The sequence below is a fragment of the Pantherophis guttatus genome, chromosome 2 (genome assembly GCF_059756535.1).
Source record: "Pantherophis guttatus breed Tessera chromosome 2, ASM5975653v1, whole genome shotgun sequence".
NCBI lineage: Eukaryota > Metazoa > Chordata > Lepidosauria > Squamata > Colubridae > Pantherophis > Pantherophis guttatus.
The window spans coordinates 104406838-104432423 of NC_142064.1; the positions used below are offsets into that span (position 1 = coordinate 104406838).

Consider the following 25586-nt stretch of genomic DNA (forward strand, 5'->3'; position numbering starts at 1 on the left):
GTTCAATGGAATAAACATGCAGTGCTTTTGAACTCTGTCCTGGCTTCTTGGTTTCTTGTGCCTGACAGGAAGGAATCTATTTCTGAAAGTTATTTTGCTGGACTTAAAAGATACTTCAGTTCCTTTTGCCTAGGTAACAACTCATTCATGTCTCTGATAAGGACATCCTTCATACTCTACCTGCTGATACATTTTAGATTAGTTTAAAAAATACAAAAAAGAAATCAGCATGTGTTTAACATAAATATTTGATTTGATCTGAAATCAGTATATGCTTCACTGATTATAGAAAGACCTTCAGTTCTGTCAAGCTGTGAAATGTCCTTAGGAATAGAGGGATTCCATTTCTTCATAAGGACAGGAGATTGCATTCATTACAAAACATGGCAAAACAGACTGGCTCAAAGTCAACAAAGTGAGACAAGTTGAGGTAATCCTCAATTTATGACTAGTCACTCTGGGCAGGTTAAAACATAAAAGCAAACATCAAAATACTAAATTGTAAAGTAAACAAAAAGATAAATAGTTAAACGCCAGAATGCAACGGGGTGGGTAGAAACTACTTCCTAGTGCACTAACCACCTTTAGTGTGGAATGCCCCATCAGGCCCCAAGGCAAACAACAGAACCAGGTTTTGAGGCTCTTACAGAAGGCCAGGAGGGTGAGGGTGAGGATGGATCACATCTTGAGGGACATGATGTTCCAAAGAGTGGGAGCCACAGCAGAAAAATTCCTTCTCCTGAACCCACTGAAATTCCTTGATTGGCAGGTCTGCAGTATCTCCCTTCAGCTGGAATGAGGGCAGTGGTGGGATTCAGCCAGTTCGCACCCCTTCGGGAGAACCGGTTGTTAACTTTCTGAGCAGTTTGGCAAACTGGTTGTTGGAAGAAATCATTAGGGCAGAGAACCGGTTGTTAAATTACTTGAATCCCACCACTGAATGAGGGGGACAGAATCTCATGAGGTGAGATGGTTTAAGGGGTCTTAAAAGTCATAACCAACATCATGAGTTGGACCCATAAGCGTTCCTCCATCATTGCTGTTTCTTATTCTTCCTTCTTTAAACTCTGCATTGTTTGTATTTTTGCTTTTGCTTTTGTGTTTTGACCATTGCGTTTATTTGTTTATTAATTTATTAATATAGCTGCTTATCTCACAATTGCAACTAATTCTGAAGTCTTCTCATTCAATTTCATCAAGATTCATCCAGACAACAGCTAATTTTTTCAGTAACTACGTATGATCCAATTCATTTGGCCTCGGAAATAGGTTTTCACTGACCATATTTATTTAACATTTCAGTCATGCCTCTTCATCATTCATCCTACTTTTTACAATTTCCTGTCAGACCACCTAACTTTGTGTTAGAAAAGACTGAACTAAAATAGTTGAATAACACTTTTTTTCCTGTTACTTTTTAGCATTTTGCCACTTCCCTGTGCAACTGGTATATTGATTCTTTTCTGTTTTTTTCTTTTTATTGTTCTTAATGTTTTTCAAAAACAAACTACAATTCATTCTGCGATTTATCTTTCTTGCCACTGTTGCTCCAGTTCCAGAATATATCTCCATATTAATCCTTATTGATCTAGCCCTCTTTCTATTTCCTATATATGTCTTTTTTTTTCAGATCTTCTCTTCTGGTATAGCTACATTGGTCTCTCCTGTTTCTCTCCATTTTTTCTCCAAATTAAAAGACTCCAAACCATTTTGAACTTCCTTTTCTATTAGCTTCTCATCAACATTCTGATTCTCTTTTCTTCAAAATACAGTTTTAAATTACACTTAGCTTTAGCTTCTCTTAAACTTAAAAATTTCAGAATTAAATGATCACTTCTTACTATTTTTGCTTCCTCAATTAATTATACTTTATTGAGTAGAATCAAATCAGGGATCCTTTGCTTCTTACTTCAGTCTCTGGAGCAGAAAGATAAGCCACACATTTCCTTGAAGGACCTTACTTGGCAGAACTTTTCTCCCCTCAAATATTGGAGCAACTGAGCGCTCTCAGCCATTTATCCATATATATATTTGAGATTTTCAATTTGCTTTAAGAAGCAATAATTTGCATCTTGGTTGGGCAAATCATGGTGGATTCTAACAAAGGCATTGCTTTTATTTATTCTAGTTTAACCCAGAGTCTTTTTACAGTATAACCAAATAAATTCACTGGATTTCTGAGCAGAAGTGTAACTGTTCCCTAACTTTTGTTTCTATTCCTTTTGAATAAAATATAGCCTTTAGTCACTAATAGAGACATTCCACAGGCCTGCTAAAGTGTATTTCCCTTCTTACAATGTTCAGCTGATTTCTATTTATTTTTTATTATTTCTGAAGAATAATAAATTATCTCTGTTTCTCTCACTAAGGACAAATTCCTCATGTCTCAAATCACAAGACAATATTGATTATAGATGGTATTTGTAGTAACTCCAGGAATTCCTATTGTTTCATATTGTCTGCCCTGTTTCTAATAATAATAAGTTTCCCTGCAAGAAAACAAGCTACTATAGTTTTAAATTATTTTTTTAAAAATTCACTTACAAGAGGCAAAACTCTACAGCAGTGGTTCTCAACCCTCCTAATACCGCGACCCTTTAATACAGTTCCTCATGTTGTGGTGACCCCCAACCAGGGGTGGGTTCTAAATTTTTTTACTACCGGTTCTGTGGGCACGGCTTATTTTGTGGGCGTGGCTTGGAGGTCATGTGACTGGGTGGGCGTGGTTAGCTGGTCATGTGACCGGGTGGCCATGGCTATGTGTATAGGGACTACTCAGCGGGCTGAAAAAAGTCATTTCTGACAGGTCCTCGCACTTTTGACTGGTCCTCACACTTATGACCATCCTCACATTTATGCCCGTGCAGCATTCTTAACAACCATATAACTCATTTCACAACTGCTTCTTTTCACCATGGTGATAAGATAGGGCAAAAAACGTAAAATGTGAGGATAGTCGTAAATTCGAGATCTGGTCAAAAGTGCGAGGACCAGTCAAAAATAACTTTTTCAGCCCTCTGGTAGTCCATGTGCACAAAAGGACTACCCAGAGGGCTGAAAAAAGTGATTTCTGACAAGTCCTCGCATTTTTGACCGGTCTTCGCACTTATGACTGGTCATCATTTATGCCCATTGTAGCATTCTTAACAACCGTTAAGTCATTTCACAACTGCTTCTCTTCACCATGGTGACAAGATAGGGCAAAAACATAAAATGTGAGGACAGTTGTAAGTTCGAGGACTGGTCAAAAGTGCGAGGACCAGTCAAAAATAACTTTTTCAGCTCTCTGAGTAGTCCATATGCACAAAAGGACTACCCAGAGGGCTGAAAAAAGTGATTTCTGACAGGTCCTCGCATTTTTGACCGGTCTTCACACTTATGACTGGTCATCATTTATGCCCATTGTAGCATTCTTAACAACCGTTAAGTCATTTCACAACTGCTTCTCTTCACCATGGTGACAAGATAGGGCAAAAACATAAAATGTGAGGACAGTCGTAAGTTCGAGGACTGGTCAAAAGTGCGAGGACCAGTCAGAAATAACTTTTTCAGCCCTCTGAGTAGTCCATATGCATAAAAGGATACAGCAATAGAGAGGGATGAAGGAAGTGAAGGGATATTATAGTAGGAGTGAGGGTAAGAGAGGGAGGAAGAGAGGAGGAGAAGGAGAAAGGAAGAGGAAGTAGGGAGGAGAAGAAGAGGGGGAGGAAGAGAAAGTAAGAAGGAAAGAAAAGAGAGAGGTGGTAGGTTTGAGGAGAAAGATTGCTGTACAATAAAAAAGATGAAAGGGAAGAAAGCCAACCCCAAACAAATATAAAGATATTAAGATAAAGAATGAATTGTTAAACTTTAAAGAATAAGAGAGAACAAAAATGAATAAATAACAATAATTAGAAACACACATACAAACATACAATGTATTTTCTTTGAACAGAGTATTTGGCCGGTTCACAAATTTAAACAGTGTTTAGTCATTTCAATTAAATTTACAATTTCTATATTTCCTTTTTGCCATATTTATTCCTCATCTATTTTTGTAAAAAACCAATATTACCCTTCATCTTCATCTCTAATCTTAATCAAATTCAATTTTTCCCTTCTATTCTATATTATACCCCTTCCCGTTGTCATCTATTTTTATATCCATCCTCACATTGGTTAATTATGTAATATTGCAGTTGTTTAATATAAATTCAACATTTTAATATAAATCAATTAGTTATATAACTACCTTTTTTGTATATTGATCAATATGAACATGAATATTCCAATTATTTCCATGCAATCCAATTTCTTACAAATCAATTAATTATATTTACCAATAATAATAAACCAAATAATTTCCCCCATATATTCCTCCAAACCACAACTTAACCATTTCTGCTTTCAACACAATATACAATTAACAGTATCTCAATTATTACAATTCCCTAGTTAAATAGAGCTTTTTTTCTTTTGTGTTTTAAAATCTTGAACTCTCCTCTTTTTCCCTAAATTTCCCATTGTTTGCACCTACCTTTTTTGGTGAGGAAAAAGAAAAGAAATCTGCCTGCCTAATTTTCCAACGTTGCAGCAACAGCAAAGCCAACAGCCTGCTTTAGTTTCAGTTTCGTTTTTCAGCATAGCTAGGGGGAAAAAAATCTGCTCCAGCAAGCAGCAGAGCCCTGAGCAAAACAGCTGAGAGCAAATCAGCTGAGAGTCGGGAGCCGATCTAATCAAGGGCTAATTAGCCTATGCTGAAGCTCCACGGGCCAATAAAATTACAAAAAAACACCGAACCATTTGTTAAATTGGTGGCTTGCCCGCCCCTCGCCCACCACTATTTATTGGCAATAAATAGTGGTGCGGAGGGGTGGGGCAAGCCACCAATTTAACAAACGGTTCAGCCGAACCCCCTAGAACCAGCAGAATCCCACCACTGGCTATAGGGCAGCCTTTTGAAACCCCGCGGCAAGACAGTTTTGTTTCCTCTAGCCATCAGCTGGGACTCAGGAGGCAGCAATAGATTGGGAGTGGGCGGGGTAAACGAACGGCCGGCGAGCCAACAGAGCAGAGAGTGAGGGTGAGTGAAGGCGTGGGGGGGTGAGAGAGGGCTTTGGCGACTCCTGTGAAATCGCCGTTCGACCCCCAAAGGGGTCACGACCCCCAGGTTGAGAAACGCTGCTCTACAGGAATGAAACTGTGTAGTATGATTTGAGCAGTAAGATAGAGACAGGAATTCCTATGAACAAAAAAAAAAATGAATCACCCACAAATCTACAATGCCATAGAAGTTCAAGGGAAGATAACTTTGCTAATGTTTCTAGTAAACCTGAAGTAAAATCAAAAATCAGTTCAGTACCATAAGCAGCTGTTATGATATCAGTCAAGATATAAAGAACCAATCCTAAATTGGGGCACAACACTTATATAAAGGTACCATGACTACAAAATGCTGAAGTTCTTGATTTTAAAGAAAACTAAAATGCAGGCAAACATGTAGCAATAGCACTTAGATTTATATACCAGTTCACAGTGCTTTTATAACCCTCTCTAAGCAGTTTACAGAGTCAGCCTATTGCCCCCAACAATCTGGGTCCTCATTTTACCCACCTCGGAAGGATGGAAGGCTGAGTCAACCTTGAGCCTGGTGAGATTTGAACTGCCAAATTGCAGGCAACGGGCAGTCAGCAGAAGTAGCCTGCAGTACTGTATTCTAACCACTGCCCCACCGCGGCTCAGTAGACTGGATTTTGAGAGTGCTGACATTAATTCCATCAAAACAAAGCTAATTAGGATTTCATGATAGTAGAAGCTAGTGGGTAAATGAGCTCAGGATGTTTGGAGTGCTTCAATTAAAGCAATACTAAAACCAAGGCAGCAAATAGTTTCCCAATGGTAAAGGGAAAAAAATCAGAGTGTCTGTACAAAACGATTAATAAATATTGAAAACGGAAAAGAGCAAATAGATAAAGGACAAAGGAGGCAAGGTACATTTAGTAAGATGAAGAGAAAACTGAATTGGGAGAGAATTAGGGGAATATTTGGAGGGATATCAAAAAGTAAGGGCTCTTCTCTATTATCGTATGAAATTGGGACAATCAATTTAAATCACAAGAAAGCATTTTAATGGAGCATTCTAGCAGTAATTTGATGGTAGAACCAATTATCCAGTTAATGATGATCCCCTGTTTACTTAATGTACTCAAGAAAAGGGGCAACCATCTCTAGTTAATGCTTTCAATCTTTAAATGCTTTAAATAGTGGGAGTTGTATTTGATAGCCCAATGGCCCCTTCCAACTCTGTGATTCTAAAGAGATCACTAAAGAAATTTACAGATAAAGAATTGCAGAGCAAAAGTTCACAATGAGTAAAGATTAATGAAGAATAGTAAGAACAACAAAAGCAAGAAAAAGAAATAATATACCAGTTGCTTCATGAGGATAGCAAAATGTTAACTCATAATTATAAAAAATAGCATTACTCAATTACTCTGGCTCAGCCCCCTCCTCTAGGGGAATTTGTGTTCCCCCAGGAAATCTGTGATGGACAGACAGAAGGAGCAGGATTCTAATTTGAGATTAAAAGAGATATGTTTAGTCAATAACTAGTGAATGAGTCAAATTTGTGGAGCCTGATTAATTGTATCCTAGGATACAAGAAAAAGCCTGATGAACATTTTGTGAACTTGTATCATTATTTTTATATATAAATTTTGGAAACCAAGTAATATGTTAGTGATCAGAGAAAAATGTGGTTCCAATCTTTTAAAAGCTGAGAATAGAGAAGACTATAGATTGGTTGCTGTAGTATAATTTCTTGGAAATATTTTATTGATATTGATTGATCTGTTAATCTATAATCATCATGAAAACAGTGCAGTGGTTATTAGTGTTGTGAAAAACATTTTGAGCTTGGAATATTTCTGAACTCAGTAACCATTTTAAGCTTTTGTCGTAAATACCCATATTCAAAGAATTTACCCTGACCTAACAAAAGATGATTATTTCGTAGTGAGATTGGAACAAAACCATGTCCATTATCACAACTGCATTGTTGTAATTGCTGCTACTGCTATTTTTTACATTAGATTTAAACAAAAGTCCAGCAGAAACCTAGTAAAACAGTAGGAACCAGCTATTTCCTTGCTACTATTAGTTGAGATTAATAGGATAAGAGTAGGATAGTGAATGTAAGAAACCAGAACTCGTAAATCATTTGTGTATGAAACATCTGCAAGAAAGCAACCAAGCTCAGAGAGCACCAAGGGCCCCTTATTTCAACACTGAGCTACAAATATTTTCCTTTATCAGTACATACTACATAGCATGATAAGTAAGTAGTTACAAAGCTGGTGCAAAATTGTATACAAAAGCTATTCATCAATGCTTCATTACCAAATTGAAATGAACTATTGAGTGGGATGACACAAGGTTGAGGTTTATATCATCTACTCTTCAAAAGTTTGAATAATGATTTTAGTGAAAGATAGAATGAATTTGCAGAAGACATAACATTATGCCTCCGTGCCTTCCGCCGTGCCCTTAAAACTTTCCTTTTTCAACAAGCCGGGCTGGCCTAACAAATCCTTTTAAATGATTTTAAATTCGATTGTCTTTTTAAATTCTGGGCCAAATTGAGATATTTCCTTTTAATCTGTTCTTAATTTATGTATTATGTATTATGTATTTATGTGTTTTTACTTGGCTGTACACCGCCCTGGGTCCTTAGGGAGAAGGGCGGTATATAAATTTGAAGTAAAATAAATAAAAAAATAAAACAGAAACAATTCATCTAGGAAATTAAATGAATAGGAACAGAATAGGGGATGCCAGGCTTGGCACTATTTAGGAGAAAAGATACAGGGATAGTATTTAAAGACATCCAGACTATAGTAGTGATGATCTAAATTACATTGTAGTCACCATTTCCAGGACCAGATCAGGGGTATATCCAAACTCTTTGGTCCTCTGGTTGCTTTCTTGACTAACTATTATTAGGCACATATTTAAAATACCCAGAAATACTCTCTTTGTTGTGATTGGAGCTTGTATTTTTGAAGATTCCTGTTACTAATGTTTCTTTTGCAGATGTCTAATTTCACTTTCTATTTTTCCATTGATTCCGTTGATTGATTTAATAGTCAAATTGTATGTTGACTATTATGATACTGTGAATAATATCGTTGTCTTTGTAAGTTTCAGCTCATTGTTATGTTATGTCACCTTTCCACATATAGAGTAACATTATTCCCAATACTCACTCACTTCCTTTACATCAGGATTGTTTAACCTTTGGACCAAAAGCTGCATTTGGATTTGAGCTGACATCCAGGATACACATTACAAGACACAGGAAAAGATAGAGCAAAAAATTAAAAAGTTGGACAGAACAGGACAAAGAGTTCTACCATACATGATAAAAACCACACCTTCAAAATTGAGGGGTCCCTAAGGATTTTCACAGACATGGCAGCAAATAGTAGTGAAAGATTTCAAGGCATCACAAACTACTCCTCCAGGGAACCTACTTCTTTGCTACAGAATTGTATTCACAGATAATATATCCTGTTCCTCTATTTCACCAGGTGTCTAATGATGTGCAGTATTTATGTTCAGTTTTGTCATCAGGGACTTGCATATTTTCCCCATTTTGATTCTGTTTTCTTCACCCTGCCCGTTCTATTCTTGTTCCTCACTGCCTTCTTCACTAGCTATTACCTCCTACCATAACTCACTTTCTAGAAACTTTCCTCATTCCACTGACTCTTACCATTTCTCATCAGTGAAAACACTGTAGAAAGTTAGCCAGAAATTTGGAATTAGACTATACTGGTAGATGACACTGTTCTCCTATTTATTTATTTATTGCTCATTTAAAAAAATATATTGGAATGATTTTATACCACCTGAATTGTTCCAATTCTAACTGGCTCATAGCAAAAATGCAATAATATAAACATAATCATAAGTGAGGTATAATACCAGTGCAATCATGTTTAAATTATTACTTTAATTATTCTTCAGAGTCATGCTCAATCTCTCTACCTCAAGGACTTTTGTCTCAGTGTTTCAACCATATCTCAGAAGAGGAAGCAGCATTCTCCGGGGTACATCCCAACAAGCAAAACATTTTTAAAAAATACACCCCCACTGGGTCACTTTCCAACCATAATAAAATAATTAACAAAGAATAAAATCAATATATGCCAATTTATATTTATAATCACAATGAAAATAATGCTGTACATCTACAAAATCTCCACCTACTTACCATTTTATAAGATTTACAATAAGCTGCCTTTCTGTCACTCTCAAAATCTGCTCACAACCACTTCCACCAACTAGTTTTATTGAAGAAATAGTTTTAAATCCATTTTCAATGCACCCAAGAATGTGAGGATCTGGAATAGAGATAAAGAGTATTTTATCATTGAGGACCTAGATCCTAAAATACATAAAAATGTGATGGTGGAACATGCAAAACAGGATCATGACAAAACAGGAACCGGGACAATGAGTAACCCAAGACCTAAAACAGCAGCACTAAGAGTTTGAATTGAGCTCTGGTCATAAGGCAGAACAGGTATACAGAATAGTTCTTGACTTATGACCACAATTAGAACTGGAATTTCGTTTGTAAGTCATTGCAGTTGTAAGCCACCACACAACAAGACCTATTTTTAGTACTGTTGTAAGTCAAGTCACTATGGTTTTAAGTGCAAATCCTGAAAAACAGCAAAAAAAATGTTGCAAATCATGATTACATGACCGTAAGATGCTGCAAACAGTCATAAATGTGGGACAGTTGCCAGCCTCCTGAACTGACAGTGGTGATGGATCAACAGTCATATATTTGAATTTAGGATGTAACTGGTTTTTTCACAGGTTTGTCGTTAATTCAAACTGACTCCATATAAAGCTCTCAGAGGGAGAGTGTGTACTGCTAAGTTCTAGACCAATACCAGTGCTTGAAATGAGGACAAAGGAAGCCCTGCCATAGACTTTTGCAATCATTCAAGCAAGAGATTTGTCAAGGTGTAGGAATTGCTAAATTTAAAGTGATGGTTAGGCTGTCTCATTTTTGCCACTGTTCTTTAGAACAAAAACCACACTGAAATATGCAGGAAGGAATTCAGAGTACATTTAGTGATATGATGCATCCATTCCTTTTTGTAAATGCTTTCTAGATAGAAGGATACTTCTTTTAAAGAAAACATTGCTTGTATTTAAATCAGGCAGCAATCTTATTGACAGTTGCTTGAGAATAAGCCACATTAAAAAATTGAGGTTTTCTTCTGAGTTAGCATGTATAGGATTTATGCTATATTAGGTGGATTGAAGAGATTGCTTTGCAGTGCTACAAATAGATTTTGGGATAATGACTACTATAAATATATTTTGAATAGTATTTGCCTTCATTTGGCTTTGACTGCTGACTGTAGTGGAATCAATCTGTGTCATCTGAATGATCAAATATTTGTTTGTTTCTTCTTCTGGAGTTAAATGTGAACTGTATTGATCATAGGAAAGAAAATAGATTCTAGGGACACTCTTACAAGATAGCATAGCTAAGCTTTTGATTTGCTTTCTTTGAATGAAAGAATCACAGGTGATCAATTAGCTTAGCCAACAATGGTAATATATAAATAAGAAAGAGTGAGAATTGGAGGGCAATGCGGGGCGAAAGGTGGGGTGAGGGAATCAGGATGTGCAAAGGAGGGAGGGAGGATTATAACATGAAGTGTTTGGCAGCCATGTGCATCCTTGTTCTAGGATTATTTTCAATAGTTGCATTCATGACTGTTAGTCATTGATAGAAAAAGCAGGTTGGTAGACCTACTTATGAATGGTATTTAGAAAATGTATCAGAGCAGGCTATCAGCACCTTCATGTTTTGGAAATTAATTCAGAAGTTGAATTAGCAACTTTTATTTGGTGGTGTTTTGTGCATTCCTAGTTCGTGTACAAGATTGAAGTGTTTACATGGTTTTGTTTGTATATCTTGTTTTTTTACAGGAGATGTGGAAAAAGGTCTTTGAGCACATAGAATCATATTTTCTTCCCATAATATGAATTTCCAGGCAGACAATTTTAAATAAATATTATATATGAAGCTATGCTTTTGGAATAGTTGAATAACTGAATTCAATATCTGTATTTTAAGTTTTGTTATTGGAACGTTATGATTTGCTTCTCTGCATTAATAAAGGCCAAATATACAAAGGGGGAATATAATAAAAGAGCATGTGGAGAAAATGAATTGCATGTGGAAAAGGACAGTGTGAGAGATGAGGAAGAATGTGTGACTTTATTTCTTTTAACTGGATTAATGGAAGTTGCAATATGGGATGGCTGGCATTTTCCTGCATGGAAAGGAGTACTAAGACTGGGCTGTATTTATATATGGCAGGGATGTGGCTGTAGAACAGGGCTGTCAAACTCGTGGCCCAGAGGCTGGATGCATCACATGCTGGCCACACCCATCCCCGGTTTAGCGAAGGGGGTTGTGAAAGTTGTGAAAAGTCATGTGACACCATCATGACAACGTGAGTTTGACACCCCTGCTGTAGAACTAGAAGATGTTGAGTGAATCTCAAAGAATCCAACTTAGTTGGAAATAAAATATGGAGGAAATAGAGTGTATATAGGGGAGTATGTGAAAAAAGAAGCAATGGAGTTCAACTTGGTGTCTTGTATACAGGAGTAACTTATATATGAGTGTGCAGAAGGGAATAACGATGGAATGTCCATCTGGGATGGGAATTATAAATGATAGGGAAAAGGTGGCACAGGTGGTAATAGGTATATTAGGAAACAGTATTCTTGCAGTGAGGATGTGTTTCCTTTGGGGAGGGGAGATTATGTGTTTGTAGATGCGGAGCAGTGAGATGGATGTGTGTGGAAATGGGTGAGGGATTTTGTGTATGTCATGCCATACTGGAGTGGAGAATCTGTGTAGGAGATGGTAGTATCTATGGAGGTGAAATGGGGCAGAGTAGCAGGTGGAATGATTATTGAATGAATGCAGAGATGCATTGTGAGGGAAATCAGATAACATGCAAACAAAGTGTAAGCAGAGGTCTTAACTGTATTCTCCAATCTATTAATTTGTAAATTGCAGGGCCCTCAGGAATTAATGTCTTTCACATGAATTAGGTCATATGAGATTTGACACCATATTTGTTTCACTGTGTGCTGCAGTCAGCTTGTGCTGAATGACTAAAATTTATTTCAAAAAGGTGCTTTGGGCCATTTAGGTGACCTTGTTCACTTGGAAGACGCTAAGAGATTATGCATTTTGCTTCAGTGAAATGATTCAGGTGGTCTCAAATTGTTTTGCACGAAGCTCCTAAGCAGGACTTCAAGGCTCACCTCCCACCCTGTCCCAGATGTATTTAGTTGCCAGATATGCTGGCCAGAAACCATGAACAGCCTGTTGAGAATTTTGGCAGTGTGAATCAGAAGTTTTAAGGCATGCTCAGCTGTTTTCCCTAACTTGCTTGGATCTTTTGCAGGCACAAAGGAGGTGCCAACAATGAGGGGACTCTGAACCTTTGGTAGCCCAGGCTGAAATAGCAAAGATCCTGGACAGCCTATTATGTGCAACTGTAGTGGTGCACCTTCCCTCAAGGATACAGCAGTATCTGTGTCACAATTTGTACCACAGCCACCTACTCCAAAACACCCTTGATGTGAATTGGAAAGTTCTGGCATGATTGACCAAGTAGCTGCAATGTAAGCAGCAATCTTAAAGTCACCAGTGGTTTGCTAATAACTAGAGGGAAGAAGGAAGGGCCTTGAGGAAGAGGAGGGAGAGTTATTACTAAGACTGAGGTGAGATTTAAAAAGGACTGAGACGGGGCAGAAATGTAACCAGCACCTCTCTCATTCTCATGAAGATAAAAGGAGGGACGGAATTATGTTACTACAGTTTTAAAATAAAAATAGTACTGATCTACAGGACATGGCTTCCTAATCTGATCAGCCACAAAGGACTGACAGCTCTGAGATACCATATAGTCTTCCCAAGAGCTTGACAGAGTCCTTGCACATGGCCTTGCATGGATCATCCCCCAAAGTCCACAGTGCTGCTGCCCAACTTCACAGTTGTTATGTATATGAGGAGGTTAAGAGTTACCCTTAGGAAACCCTCAGCCAGCACTTTGGGAAAAATCTCCTCTGAGCCTTCTCCAACAAGCCCCTTTCAATTTACTCTCAGATTGCAAAGCAGTGCTTCATTCAGAGCTCTATGTATCAAAGCGTTCCTTTAAAGCTTTGCATAATCATATGCAAAGCTTTCATGATCGTGTCTAAGTCTTTCATTGCTTTTCTGCCTAGGATTAAAACTGTTGTTTACTTCTCCAGCACTTTCTCCATTTTTATCTATTTTTGAGCTCCAGAAAATAAAGCTATCTCTCTCCTTTAAATCTTATCATCAGCTACAAGTTGACTATGCATGCAATTTTATGTCTTTAAAATAAAACTTTTTTTTTTACTTTCATAATACATTATTTTAACTTCTTTTTACTTTTGAATAATGATATTCTATCCTCTGAATATATCAGACTGTCACTGTTCTGGCTAGTTCTGATCTCTTTCATTCCTGCCATTCTTATACTATATTAGCTCTTTAAGATATTCATAAATGGACACATATCATTGCCTCATTTTCTTTTCTGGTTCTCCAAATTCAGTTTTTATAGCAGCTTCTTGTCTTTATAAAGGCTGCTAAGAAACATAATTAGAAGAGGCAGTTAAAGTACTAATAATTCTATGTCAAGTGTAGAAAAGAATATTTGGGGGTCCAGAAATGAGAAAATATTGCTTTATATGCTTAACCAAAACAACAGAAATGTAAGAGAGTGTGCAAATTAGATTAATTCTTTAGACATTTTTTGTTTGGAATGTTACTAGGAAGAATAGAGCTACATTCAGACATAAAATGCCAAAAAACGTAAGATTTCAGAAAAGACAGAAAAAATGAAATTGGATAGCTAACTTAAGATGGGTAATAGAAAAAGAATGTATGGAGGAGATTTACCTTTACTAACTATCACCACTTTTAAGTCGTTAGAATGAGAAACACAGTAAGGTTTATATGAATGCCATAAATTCTAATTATGTTTCTTAGCAGCCTTTATAAAGACAAGAAGCTGCTATAAAAACTGAATTTGGAAAGTATCAGGCATGGATGGAATACCCACAGAACTACTCAGACTTTCATGAGAAGAGGCAGTTAAAGTACTAATAATTCTATGTCAAGTGTAGAAAAGAATATTTGGGGGTCCAGAAATGAGAAAATATTGCTTTATATGCTTAACCAAAACAACAGAAATGTAAGAGAGTGTGCAAATTAGATTAATTCTTTAGACATTTTTTGTTTGGAATGTTACTAGGAAGAATAGAGCTACATTCAGACATAAAATGCCAAAAAACGTAAGATTTCAGAAAAGACAGAAAAAATGAAATTGGATAGCTAACTTAAGATGGGTAATAGAAAAAGAATGTATGGAGGAGATTTACCTTTACTAACTATCACCACTTTTAAGTCGTTAGAATGAGAAACACAGTAAGGTTTATATGAATGCCATAAATTCTCATGAAAGTCTGAGTAGTTCTGTGGGTATTCCATCCATGCCTGATACTTTCCAATTTGACAGCTAGTCTTTTAGCTGTACTGACTCAATTTTTAATGGAGTCAGCTCCTGAATATATATCCTTTCTACAAATGTTTCTGTCATTCTGTAAGTCCATTTGAAAAGGGTTCAGTATAATCTTCCTTTAACCTCATTTGCCTCTTTCAGATCTTTTCGGTGAGTACTCTTTAGTATTCCTATATTAACCGTAGATCCTCTGTGATTTCTCTGATCTTCTCTCATTTCCCTTTTCTTTTTTATATTCTTCTGTTTGTTGACATGCTTGATTAAGTTATCATTCCTAGCCCCACTTTGCTTTATAGTTTAAAGTCTCTGTTCAGTCATTGTATAGCCCTGTTGCTCAAGGCTATCCTTATAGCTTGTTCTGAAAGTCACATAAATCTTTTCCTCTTGGGAATAGTCACTTACTCCCATAACTTTTCAGGTTCTTTTTCACATAAAGAAGTGTACTCAATTTGTTCTTTACATTGACTTTATATTCTAACTATATACTTTTCAGTTTATGTCTTTCTGGAACACCTATTCTCATTAATGTAACATGGTTTATTTATTCAGCATTCTGTCAGCTTCAACTGAAATATGGTTTTGGTTATAAAATCAGCACAAGAAACCATAATAGAGTAAAATTATAATAAATACACATAATATAAATAGAAAAGTACAGTTTTGCACAACTAGAAAAGCCCCTAGGCTCCCAATATCCTTTGTTTTCAAGTTGCTTTAAATCATGACAGCCTAAACTTGAACCTCAGATGAGGGTGGAGGCTGTTCTATAAAAATGGGAAGCATTACAGAAAAAAAAATTCACACCTGGCACCTCTCACCTAAGGACTGTGGTGTATCCTGAGCTTCCCTATCTCGGATGCACTTCAGAATAAGTAGCATCCAGAAGGCAGTTCTGAGGATACCTTGGCATCAATCCATATTAGGCTTTAAAGGTTAAATCCACCACTTTGAATTACCCTCAAAAGCTTATTTGTAATTAAAATAACCCCTATGTTATGTAGCCACAATAGCTGTCACCTGGCCGTATCCAGATTACTGCATTTTATACCAATCACAGCTTTCAAGTGTTCTTCATTTCTAATCATGCTCTGAATCATATATCATGCATAGTACATAGTATATAGCATATCTGGGTGAAAGTGGCTTTCTCCACTTCAATAAAATGTAGTTATTCTTAATAGAAACCAATTTGGCATGCTTTTATTTCTGCTTTGACCATTTCAGATTTTCTTGGTTTGTAGATCTCAAAGACCAGGCTTTCTTGTAATTTTTTTTGAATATTTTTAAATTGTTTTCCAATATAAACATACATATTTTGTGGACAGTGCATTGATTGGGTCAAGTCTTTTTTATACAACGTTAACAATAATAATACAAATAATATGTGGACTTCCAATCTTCCAACTTCAAACAATATTAGTCTCATTTCATATTCCTTTTACATTTTCCCATTGATTCATTTAAGTATAAATAACATTTCTTTGTATGCTATGTTTGTTATCCCTTAGTAAATGTTATCCTTCCATATTTTAAAAATCACTCATTATTCCACCATAGCATCAATATTCCAAATATATAGGATTACTAATAACACCAATTATTAACAATATTCAATCAATCACGGGAGTATATCTCAAAATCCCCACCACTTCTAATCGTAAATATTTTAAATTCACAATATTTTTAATACTCTGTTAACATTAATACTATAGTTAAATTGCCTACTCTTAATTTACCATCTACTAGTCTAAACATATTGGGATTATGGTATTTTCCCATTTTATTAATATATTTTCTCATTATCCATCATCTCTTGATCTTTCTAAAATTCCATCATCTGTTGATTTTTTTGGTTAGCCTTTTATCTCTCTCTTGGAATCTTGTATCACTTTTTGATTTTTTTGTGTCTACTAATCTTTCCCTACTGGGTGCCTTTTGTCTCTTCTCTTGCCTTGTTTGAACACCCATTCACAAAACTTCCTTTTATTTGTTTTTTAAGAGATTTTTCTCTTTTCTCTCTATACCATTATAAATTGAGAGATTATGTAATTGTCTTCTACTTATTAATCTTTTCTTCTCTTTGTTCTTAACTTCTTGCTTCTCATTTTTATTTCCCCCTTCCCATTTTTTCTAATTTCTCATCTATTTCTTGACTATCATGTTCCTCTTTTTTCCCCAGTTGTTGAGTAGCTTCTACGTTCATTTCTGTATCTTTAAACAATCCCTTTTTCTCTTTGTCATCTCTTAAGAATTCATGCATATTCTTTAACATAAACAATATTTCTTCATACATCTCTAAATCCATTTTATAGTAATTTAGTACAAATTATATAAAGTATCTTTCTATTATTCCAATAGCTCAATATTTAAGAAACTCCTGCTTAATCAAATTACATCAATCCCATAATTATACCTCCAAAACTCCACGTTTTATTTCATAATAGTTTAGAGCCTTATCGTTCCCCAATTATATATCTCCCAATTGTCCAAATTTTACAATCTTATTTCCTTTTTCTCTCTTTTCTTCTGACCCTTTTTTTCTTTTGCCTCATAGAATATTATATTAAATAACAGTAATAGTCCAAGTCAGGGGTGAAATGCTCCCGGTTCGGACTGGATCACCCGATCTGGTAGCGATGGCGGTGGGTGGTTCGGAGAACCGGTAGCAAAAATCCCTGCGCCCACCATGCCCAGCTGAGCCGCACGATCAGAGGCTTTAAAAATAAATAAATTTAAAAAAGCCTCTGATGATCATGCGGCTCAGCTGGGATCGTCAGAGGCTTTCCAAAGCATTTTTTTTCTGCAACCTCTTGGCCGAAGAGGTGGTAAAAAAAATGCTTTGAAAAGTCTCTGACAATCCCAGCTGAGTTGCCTGATCGGCAGAGAGGTATTTTTTAAAAAGCCTCTCTGAAGATCTCAGTTGAGTTGCCTGGTCGGCAGAGGCTTTTCAAAGGATTAGAAAAAATGCTTTGAAAAGAAAAAAAAAAGTTGGCTGTCCACCCAGTCACATTACCTTCCCCCCCACCACCAAGCCACGCCCACAGAACCGGTAGTAACAAATTTTACATTTCACCCCTGGTCCAAGTCCAAATTAGTCCAAATTAATCCACTAAATTTCTCCAATCTTTCCAATCCATAATCCAATCGACAATTTTAATGAAATTTGGTTATTTGCAAATGAGTTCCTTTTATAGCTCTTCAAAAGGGGAAAAAAACACCTTTGAATGTTCTCAGATTTTCCAGTTGTCTTCTAACAACAGAGTCAAGGTCAGGCCATTCACTAGATGTTGTTGCTTCTATTCTGTGTATTAGACTTTGTATGTATTAGATTAGCTTTCATTGAATATACTGCAATTTTAGCGTTGCAGTACTTCTCTTTCTCCACTAGGTGGCTCTCTTATTCCCAAATCCCAATTAAGCAATCTGTCAAAAACAGTTGATAATCCAATAAATCCAGGAGTTTTAAAATTCAAATAAACAAGTAATTTCTCCCTAAAATTGCTTTCAAATTATTTGAGTTTTTTTCCAAGCTTTCTGTATTTTATAACTTCTCTTGGGCTTTTTCTGCCCTTTCGTTTCTGGTTGTTGTTTTTTTCTCCTTGTATTAATTTGCCACTATTTTAATCTTAGGTGTTTTCTTTTCGTATTCTTTTTGTTATTGCAAGTCATTAGAGTAAAAGTTGGTAATTATCTCACCCAGTTTCAATGTTCTGTCTATATACTGCTTCTGCACAATCTTGGGTCCTGATTGTCCCGGCTTTGTGACTGCCAGCAATGGCAGTCGTGCCTGTTGCTATTCGGGAGAGCTTGCTTCGGACCTAACGAGGAATTTTCAGTTTCCTCATAGCCAGTGAAGCACCTCTCCTTCCTTCACCTCCCCTACAAGGAGGCTATGACCCCGAAGGGTCTCCCGGCAGCGGTTACCAGCTGGATTTTCACAGGGCTCAGTAGAGCCCACTATTTTCCATCCGTTCTCACCTCAGCTGCAACCGGAAGTCCTTTTTTGTAATTTTGGTTTGGTCACATTTCTGTCTCTAGACCTAGTTGTGAATGTTCTATGCTCTGCTCCAATAACTAGAGGATCTGAGAGTTTCCTCATCTGGCTAACAAACATATTTAAATATGTAACTATTGTTAAATATGTAACCATTCCTACCTTTTTTTCAAGAAGTACCTCAGAGCACATAGTTCAAATTCACCATCAGTGATACCAACTAGTTTTCTTTGTAATGAGTGGAATTTGAAAGCTAGATTAAACTACAAATGGTTGTTGCTGTTGTTATTAGTATCTTTCTGAAGATTTCTGAAAATATAACGAACACATTAGACAGTTTTCTTCCTATACATACTTCTAATCCACCCCAATAGGGTTCAATCTCTTGAACAAACCCATTTTGTAGTAAATTATTGTATATACAATGTCTGATAATAATCAGATACTTGGCCAGCAAAATTTCTTCCATCATGTCACTGTCATTCTATTCTGTCATTCTATTCTTGTTATTCTATGTTCTGTGTTCTAAAGTTCTAAAGTTTTTCATGTTCTAAAGTTCTGTGTTCTAAAGTTTTTCATGGTGAGCAGGAAGATATGTATCCTCCACTACTCTGTATAAATGTGATTGTGTGTAGATGTAGTCCTCAAATTACAACCATAATTGAGCCTGCCTATTACGGTCATAAATTGTGACAGTCATAAAGCTGATCATTCATGTGACTGATCCAATTTTATGACTTTTTTTGTAGCAGTACAAAAGCAAATGCTGCAGTTGTAAAGCAAATCCATTGTTCACTATAGACATTTTTGCTAAAAGATGTAAATGGATCCTGATTTTCAGCAAAATATCATAAAAGTGTCAGGTATACTGCAAACACCCATAAATGAAGGCTGTTGCCAAGAGCCCAACATGCAGGATTTGGGGGGGGGGGAGGGTCCAGCCATCAGAACATTGGAACTGAGTTGTAAGTAGCCTTGGGGAGGTCCGTTGTACCTTCAAACATTCACTAAGCAAATGTTAATAAATCGAGGACTATCTGCCTATGTATATGCAGACATTTTGTGAAGCAGTAAATGGGAATCCACTTTTAGAAAGTGGTGGAGTCTGTTTTGTCTTTTCTAAATTAAAAGATACCTGATATATTAAAAGAAGTACTGAACTTTTGAGTTGCAGAACAATCTACATGGATTGCAAGACTTTTTTTTTTGGACTTCAGGAATTAACGGAAAAGAAAATCATTTGATTTGCACCATCATTTGATTTGTTTTTTTAATGCAGTACAGGTAGTCCTCGACTTAGAGTGGTTTGTTTAGTGTCTGTTTGAAATTACAAAAGTACTGAAAAAAGTGACTTATGACAAATTTTCACACTTATGACCATCGCATCATCCCCATGACCATGTGATTTACATTCAGATGCTTGACAACTGGCTCATATTTATGATGGTTGCAGTATCCCAGGGTCATGTGACCATCTTTTGCGACCTTCTGACAAGCAAAGTCAGTGGGGTAGCCAGATTCACTCAGGCTAATTCACTGCTGACTGCCAGGAGTTCAATTCTGACTGACTCAAGGTTGACTCAAACTTCTATCCTTCCAAGGTCAGTAAAATGAGGACCCCGATTGTTGGGGGCAATGTGCTGATGTTGTAAATTGCTTAGAGAGGGCTGCAAAGCACTATGAAGCAGTATATAAGTCTAAGTGCTATTGCTACTAATTTAATAACTGCAAGGATTCACATAACAAATGTGGCAAGAAAAGTCATAAAATGGGACAAAACTCACTTAACAAATTACTCATTTAGTGACATGAATTCTGGACTCAATTGTGGTCATTAGTCAAGGACTAGCTGTACAATATAATTTACAGTTTACCAATCAATATACAAATCAAAAATTATCATTCATTTTTGTACTCCACTTTTATCAGTGCACAGTAACTATAGTAGAAGACCTATTTAATATATGTTTAACATATAGGACTAAAATATTTAGTAGGGATGAGGAAAAAAATCAGGATTAAAATAAATAAATATTATTCCTTCCCAGACAGAATGATGTAAGGAACCTGACTCATTTTAAATATTTGTTCTTCTTACTAGCTTTCTAGATGTTGAGTTATGCTGCTTGTAATACTAGGAGTTTGGCAGTTGCATATATGGGAAGAAGAAATAATGCACTGAGAAAGTAAATATAAGTAAACAAAGTAAACATAAGGCAACAAGACCTGAGGAGGAATGATGACTATATATGCCATATCTACTTCCTTCATGTTCTGTCTTTAGTGACCTGCTAAAGAAATGAGTTTTGTTTTATACACTAATGAAGGGAAAGGAGACTTCTGAATCAAAAAATGCAGAACACAGTCCGGTCCCAAGTGTGCTTCCATAACAATCTCCATGCACGCTTGTTAGCTGTAACAGTGAGTACTAGCTCCCAGTCTCCCAATTACCTCTAATTGGATAATCCCAGGCATTCATCGTGATGTAATCTATCAAAGCTCTCATGTTCTCAGTTCTTGCTGCCTTCCCTAGTTAAATAGCCTGTCGCTTTAAAATTCTGTTGTTAGATTTCCTCTCAGCATTCTATATTATGTTCACAGTATTTAGCTGCCTTTGGGAGTTTCTTTTTCTTTTCTTTTTTTTCCCTTCCATTCGTGTCCGATTGATCTCAAATTCTCAGAGATCTCCTGGGTAGGTCCCTGCTGTTTTCTTCCCAGGGTTTTCAGAAGTGCTTTTGCCTCTTTCCCAGGGCTGAGAGAAACTAACTGGCCCAAGGTCACCCAACTAGTTTCATGCCTCAGATGGGACTAGAACTCAGGTCTCCTTGTTTCTATCCTGATGCTTTACACCAGGGGTGTCAAATTCACGGCCCACGGGCCAGATGCGTCACACACTGGACACGGCCACCCCTGGTTTAGTAAAGTGGGGAAAAGTTGCAATACATCCCATGACGATGTGTCGTTGCGAGTTTGACACCCCTGCTTTACACCAAACTGGCTCTTTACAGGATTGCTAACTGGGAATGGAGAGAGAGGATGTTGAAGACAAATGTGCTTGGAAGCATTTCTTTGGTCACCAATTTCCCATTTGGTTCTTAGAATAGAGTGCCCCCCCCTCTCTCTCTCTCTCACACACACACACACACACACACACACAGAGAGAGAGAGAGAGAGAGAGAGAGAGAGAGAGAGAGAGAGAGAGAGACAGACACTTCTCTCCTACTGCTTAGTATTCCAATCTACAATTAAGTAAATACTTATCTAATATTCTTGGCCAGGGCTTATCATCCAAGAACTCCAGGCGAGCTTGACCTTGGGCCAGTCATACTCTCTCAGCCCAACTCAACTCACAGGGTTGTTGTGGGGAAAATAGGAGGAAGAAGTTGTGCTGGATATTTTAGCAGCCATGATTTTTAAATATAATAAATGCAGGACATTAATAAACAAACTCCAGCCCAGTTGCTGAGTCTAGTGTCACAATTCCTTGTTTTTAACACACTTCTCTGTTTTGGAACAAGAATTATTTGTGACGTTATCTGCTTGTATGTTCACTATGATTACAAATAGAGAAAATAGGCATTCTTTAAATATGAGCTCAGAAGTTTTCCTTTCTTGTTTTAATATAGGACTATATAGTGCTATTTTTCCATCCTTATGTTCTAATTTTGACATTGGATAGAAAGCCTTTTAAGGTCTGCAACAATCCAAAACCTGTTAAAATCCTTTAAATGATATTGTATTTGTGCTTTTTGCTTTTTCTAAATCAATTCCTGTTATTAGTTTTTGAAAACAGTGTACCATTACGAAAGCAATTACTTAATGCACTTATAAATCATTATTTTTATATTGTTTAATTGATGGGCAGTTTTTAAAAAAGTATATCATTGATGAATTAATTAATAAAAAGCTGAAGTTTTTATCATATATTATTGTGTTTGACCAAGTTTTTTTTTTTCTGATTAAAATGCAGGAAGAAATGTGTTGTTTACTAATGTAATGCTATTGGAGGTTTTAGGCTATGACATCTTTTCGGGAATATATTCTCATTTGGAGACAATTCCTGGAATTAATGTAATTGGGGATTTTCAGTCATAGGATCCTAAAACTTTTCACATTAAAATTAATGCAAGCTTTATAATGGTGTTAATGGTTTCTTGGAAATGATGCTGCATGCCTTTTAACACTGTAATGTACTTTTTTTTTAATTTAAAGACCTTAGATCTTAGATACATCATGTTCACAAACTGTAACTGAAAATGAACCAGAGGCTAAAACTTCAATGCAACAGCAAAGATGTCTGCTCAGTACAGTACCATTAATCTATTTTCTTTTTCTTTTTCTTGCTTTTCTTCTTTCTCTTCAATAGAAGTGGAACAAAAAGGTAATTAAATAGCTTTCACCTGTTTTATACATATACTCATTCTAAGCAATTCGGGGATAAAATGTTAAATGCTTGAATGTTAGTTGAAGCTCTTTCATCATTAACCTACACCACTTTAATCTCTTTTATTAAAGATTTGGTCAGGGAAGGAGTGGCTGCTATTTAATACTAACATGTCATCTTTTTGCAAGAAATGTTTAATAGTACCATTCTTCTTTCCTACAGATTGTTTTAACAATTATAATGTATTCCTTCTGCTTCCTCACAATTTATGGGAAGCATATGAAATAATTTGCAAGAATACTCACATACTGTAGTATTGAAAATTGTTTTTGTATAATATTTAGTATTAAACATTAAAAGGTACAATCTCATGCATGCCTACTTATAAGTAACTTTTCGGAGTGGTATATTTTTTTGAGTGTGTACAAGCTATAGCTTCAAAGTATAAATTGAATGAAAAAGGGTTTGAATAGTTCTTGTCCAAAAATTGAAAAGCTAAATTTTCTGTACTGTATTTGGTTTGATGCCTAGTACAGTTGAACAGACAGCAAAGGATCAAGACCACACTGCATAGTTTATTCTCTCCAGCTTACTATCTGTGTTCACTTGAGCCAAGGCTCCCACTTTTGGGAGAGTTTGGATCTATAAGTACATAGGGAACATGTATTTCTGCATTTGAGTGTATACTATACAAACTTAATATAGATTTCTGAAGATCTAGGATAATGTTGATTGGTATACTTATTACACATTTTGATGTTGAAGTTTGCATTATCAAAACCATGAAAAATATAATAGTACAGTATCACTTATTTAATAATGAATTTATTTATGCACTTACTTGCTTATTTTACTCATTTATTTATTATTGTTTGAAACCGACCCTTGCAGTTCTCAGGGCAATGAATAATCAGTTGAAATTATATTAAGGAAAACCAAGCAATATAAAAGAAAGCATAGGAATCGTCAGTGCAAAATCACTAGCAACAATAAAAAGAAGTAAGATTAAATGTATCTATAAACTCGCACTAATGAAGGAGGCCATAAAAAAGGTCTAAAACCACTAAAATGGTTTTTAAATGCTGGCAATAGAGAGTACTAAAAATAAAACAATATAGATGCCAGACAAAGGCATTTTAGAAACAGGCCATCATCTCTTTTGTGTCTTCCCTTCTTTGGTGAAAGCAGATTGAGATACCTATAAATTTTTGAAGGCCCAAATGATTCTTCAGGATACATCCTTTAATGCTGTTTTGTCTAGACTGAATCTTAGTTTATTAGTTCTTTAATCGATTCTTTATTCTGCTTCTGAATATCAATTGCCTTATTTGTATTAAGAAAGGAGGACTGGGTGTCACCGGCAGCATATTGATAATAATATGCATATTTAAAAGCTCAGGAAATAAAGTCCGGAGGAACCCATTTCATAATTTCCTTGAAATAAACAATCATCTCCTCAGTGCCACATTGGAATTAGCTATCCAAATAGGAGGGGAACCATTGTGCTACCTTCTTCTTCATCCCAATTTGTTCATAAAGTGAATGGGATTAAAAGTTATTGAGAGAAAATGACTTTAATTCAAAAGTGCCCGATGAGGGTAACATGCTATAATTGTTTTAAATTTTCAAACCACTATTAATAATAATTTATTAAACTTGAATGCTGCCTGGCTCTTAAATAGCAGCATGCTCACAGCTTCTTTTGAAGAGGCTGGGGCAGTCCATGTTCCTTATGGCAGTTCCAGCAATCATCCAGTTAACTGAAAAATCACAAGTGGATTGTACACTAGCTTTTTCATCATGGTAGAGGTGACCCTGGGCCAGGCTCTTCTGAGGAGCATTACACACATGCACGCACACAAACACACGGTGCCTCTCCAGCTTCTTACTCTTCACTCCTGCAATTTTTTTCAACCTTTAAGAACTAACCAAGCAGATGCACAATAACTAGCTAAGAGAGTATTTCTTAATTTTCATCTGAGTATAAATTTGTTTCATTGAATACAAAAATGCCCTTGCGTGGGCACTTGCAGCTATCATTTTAAATATACATCTTTTATACCTCATTCCATTTTCAATGCAAAGACAAAGGGACTTGTTTCCCCTACAATTTGCTCAGTTCAAAGGTCTGGTATTTACTATGCCTGGAAATGCCTATGATTAAGATTACAGAAAAAGGGATGAGGAAAGTATGCCTATTTGTAATCATAACTTGAAAAGAACTAATATAAAAATAAATTATCTTAGTAATCAGTTCAGACGCTCCCATTTTAAATGTATTCATAGTGATATCTTTTAGTGACAGTCCAAAGTGTTCAGTATTTGATTTTGAGAGGGATCCTTTAGGGCACTTCCACAGCATCAGTGTTTCTGTCACCACTCATCCACACAAAAGGAAATAAATTGCTAGGGAACTTTTCCACTCATGTTTTTTAGTATATCAACTGTGCAGATTTGTCTGATGTTCTGTAAAGAAAAAAAAAAGAGGTTGCAGAGTCAGAAATGAAAGTTCTGAGAATCAGAACTCAGTTCCCAAAAGAAAGTGATATTCAAAGCTAATCAT

General features: G+C 36.2%; 1 protein-coding gene and 1 long non-coding RNA gene across 51 annotated transcripts in view; one reads left to right on the forward strand and one right to left on the reverse strand.

Annotated features, from left to right (window-relative positions):
- LOC117661861 (uncharacterized) overlaps positions 1-18885 on the reverse strand; it is a 64965-nt gene extending 46080 nt beyond the window's left edge. Inside the window, exons 1-3 of the long non-coding RNA XR_004590152.2 lie at positions 18802-18885; positions 9254-9383; positions 8248-8303 (exon numbers count right to left, since the gene is read on the reverse strand). This is a non-coding gene — a long non-coding RNA (uncharacterized LOC117661861). The remainder of the gene's footprint in view (positions 1-8247; positions 8304-9253; positions 9384-18801) is intronic.
- Positions 1-25586, forward strand: part of ADGRL3 (adhesion G protein-coupled receptor L3) — a 624693-nt gene that overhangs the window by 331200 nt on the left and 267907 nt on the right. For 33 of the 50 annotated variants that reach the window (XR_015732755.1, XR_015732756.1, XM_087888346.1 and 30 more), the window contains one exon: positions 23006-23020. The exons of the other annotated variants lie outside the window; for them this stretch is intronic. Coding sequence is in view for 31 of the 33 variants with exons in the window: in XM_087888346.1 (XP_087744472.1) it covers positions 23006-23020 (15 nt within the window). In the remaining 2 variants the exon portion in view is untranslated. The remainder of the gene's footprint in view (positions 1-23005; positions 23021-25586) is intronic. 50 annotated transcript variants of the gene reach the window in all.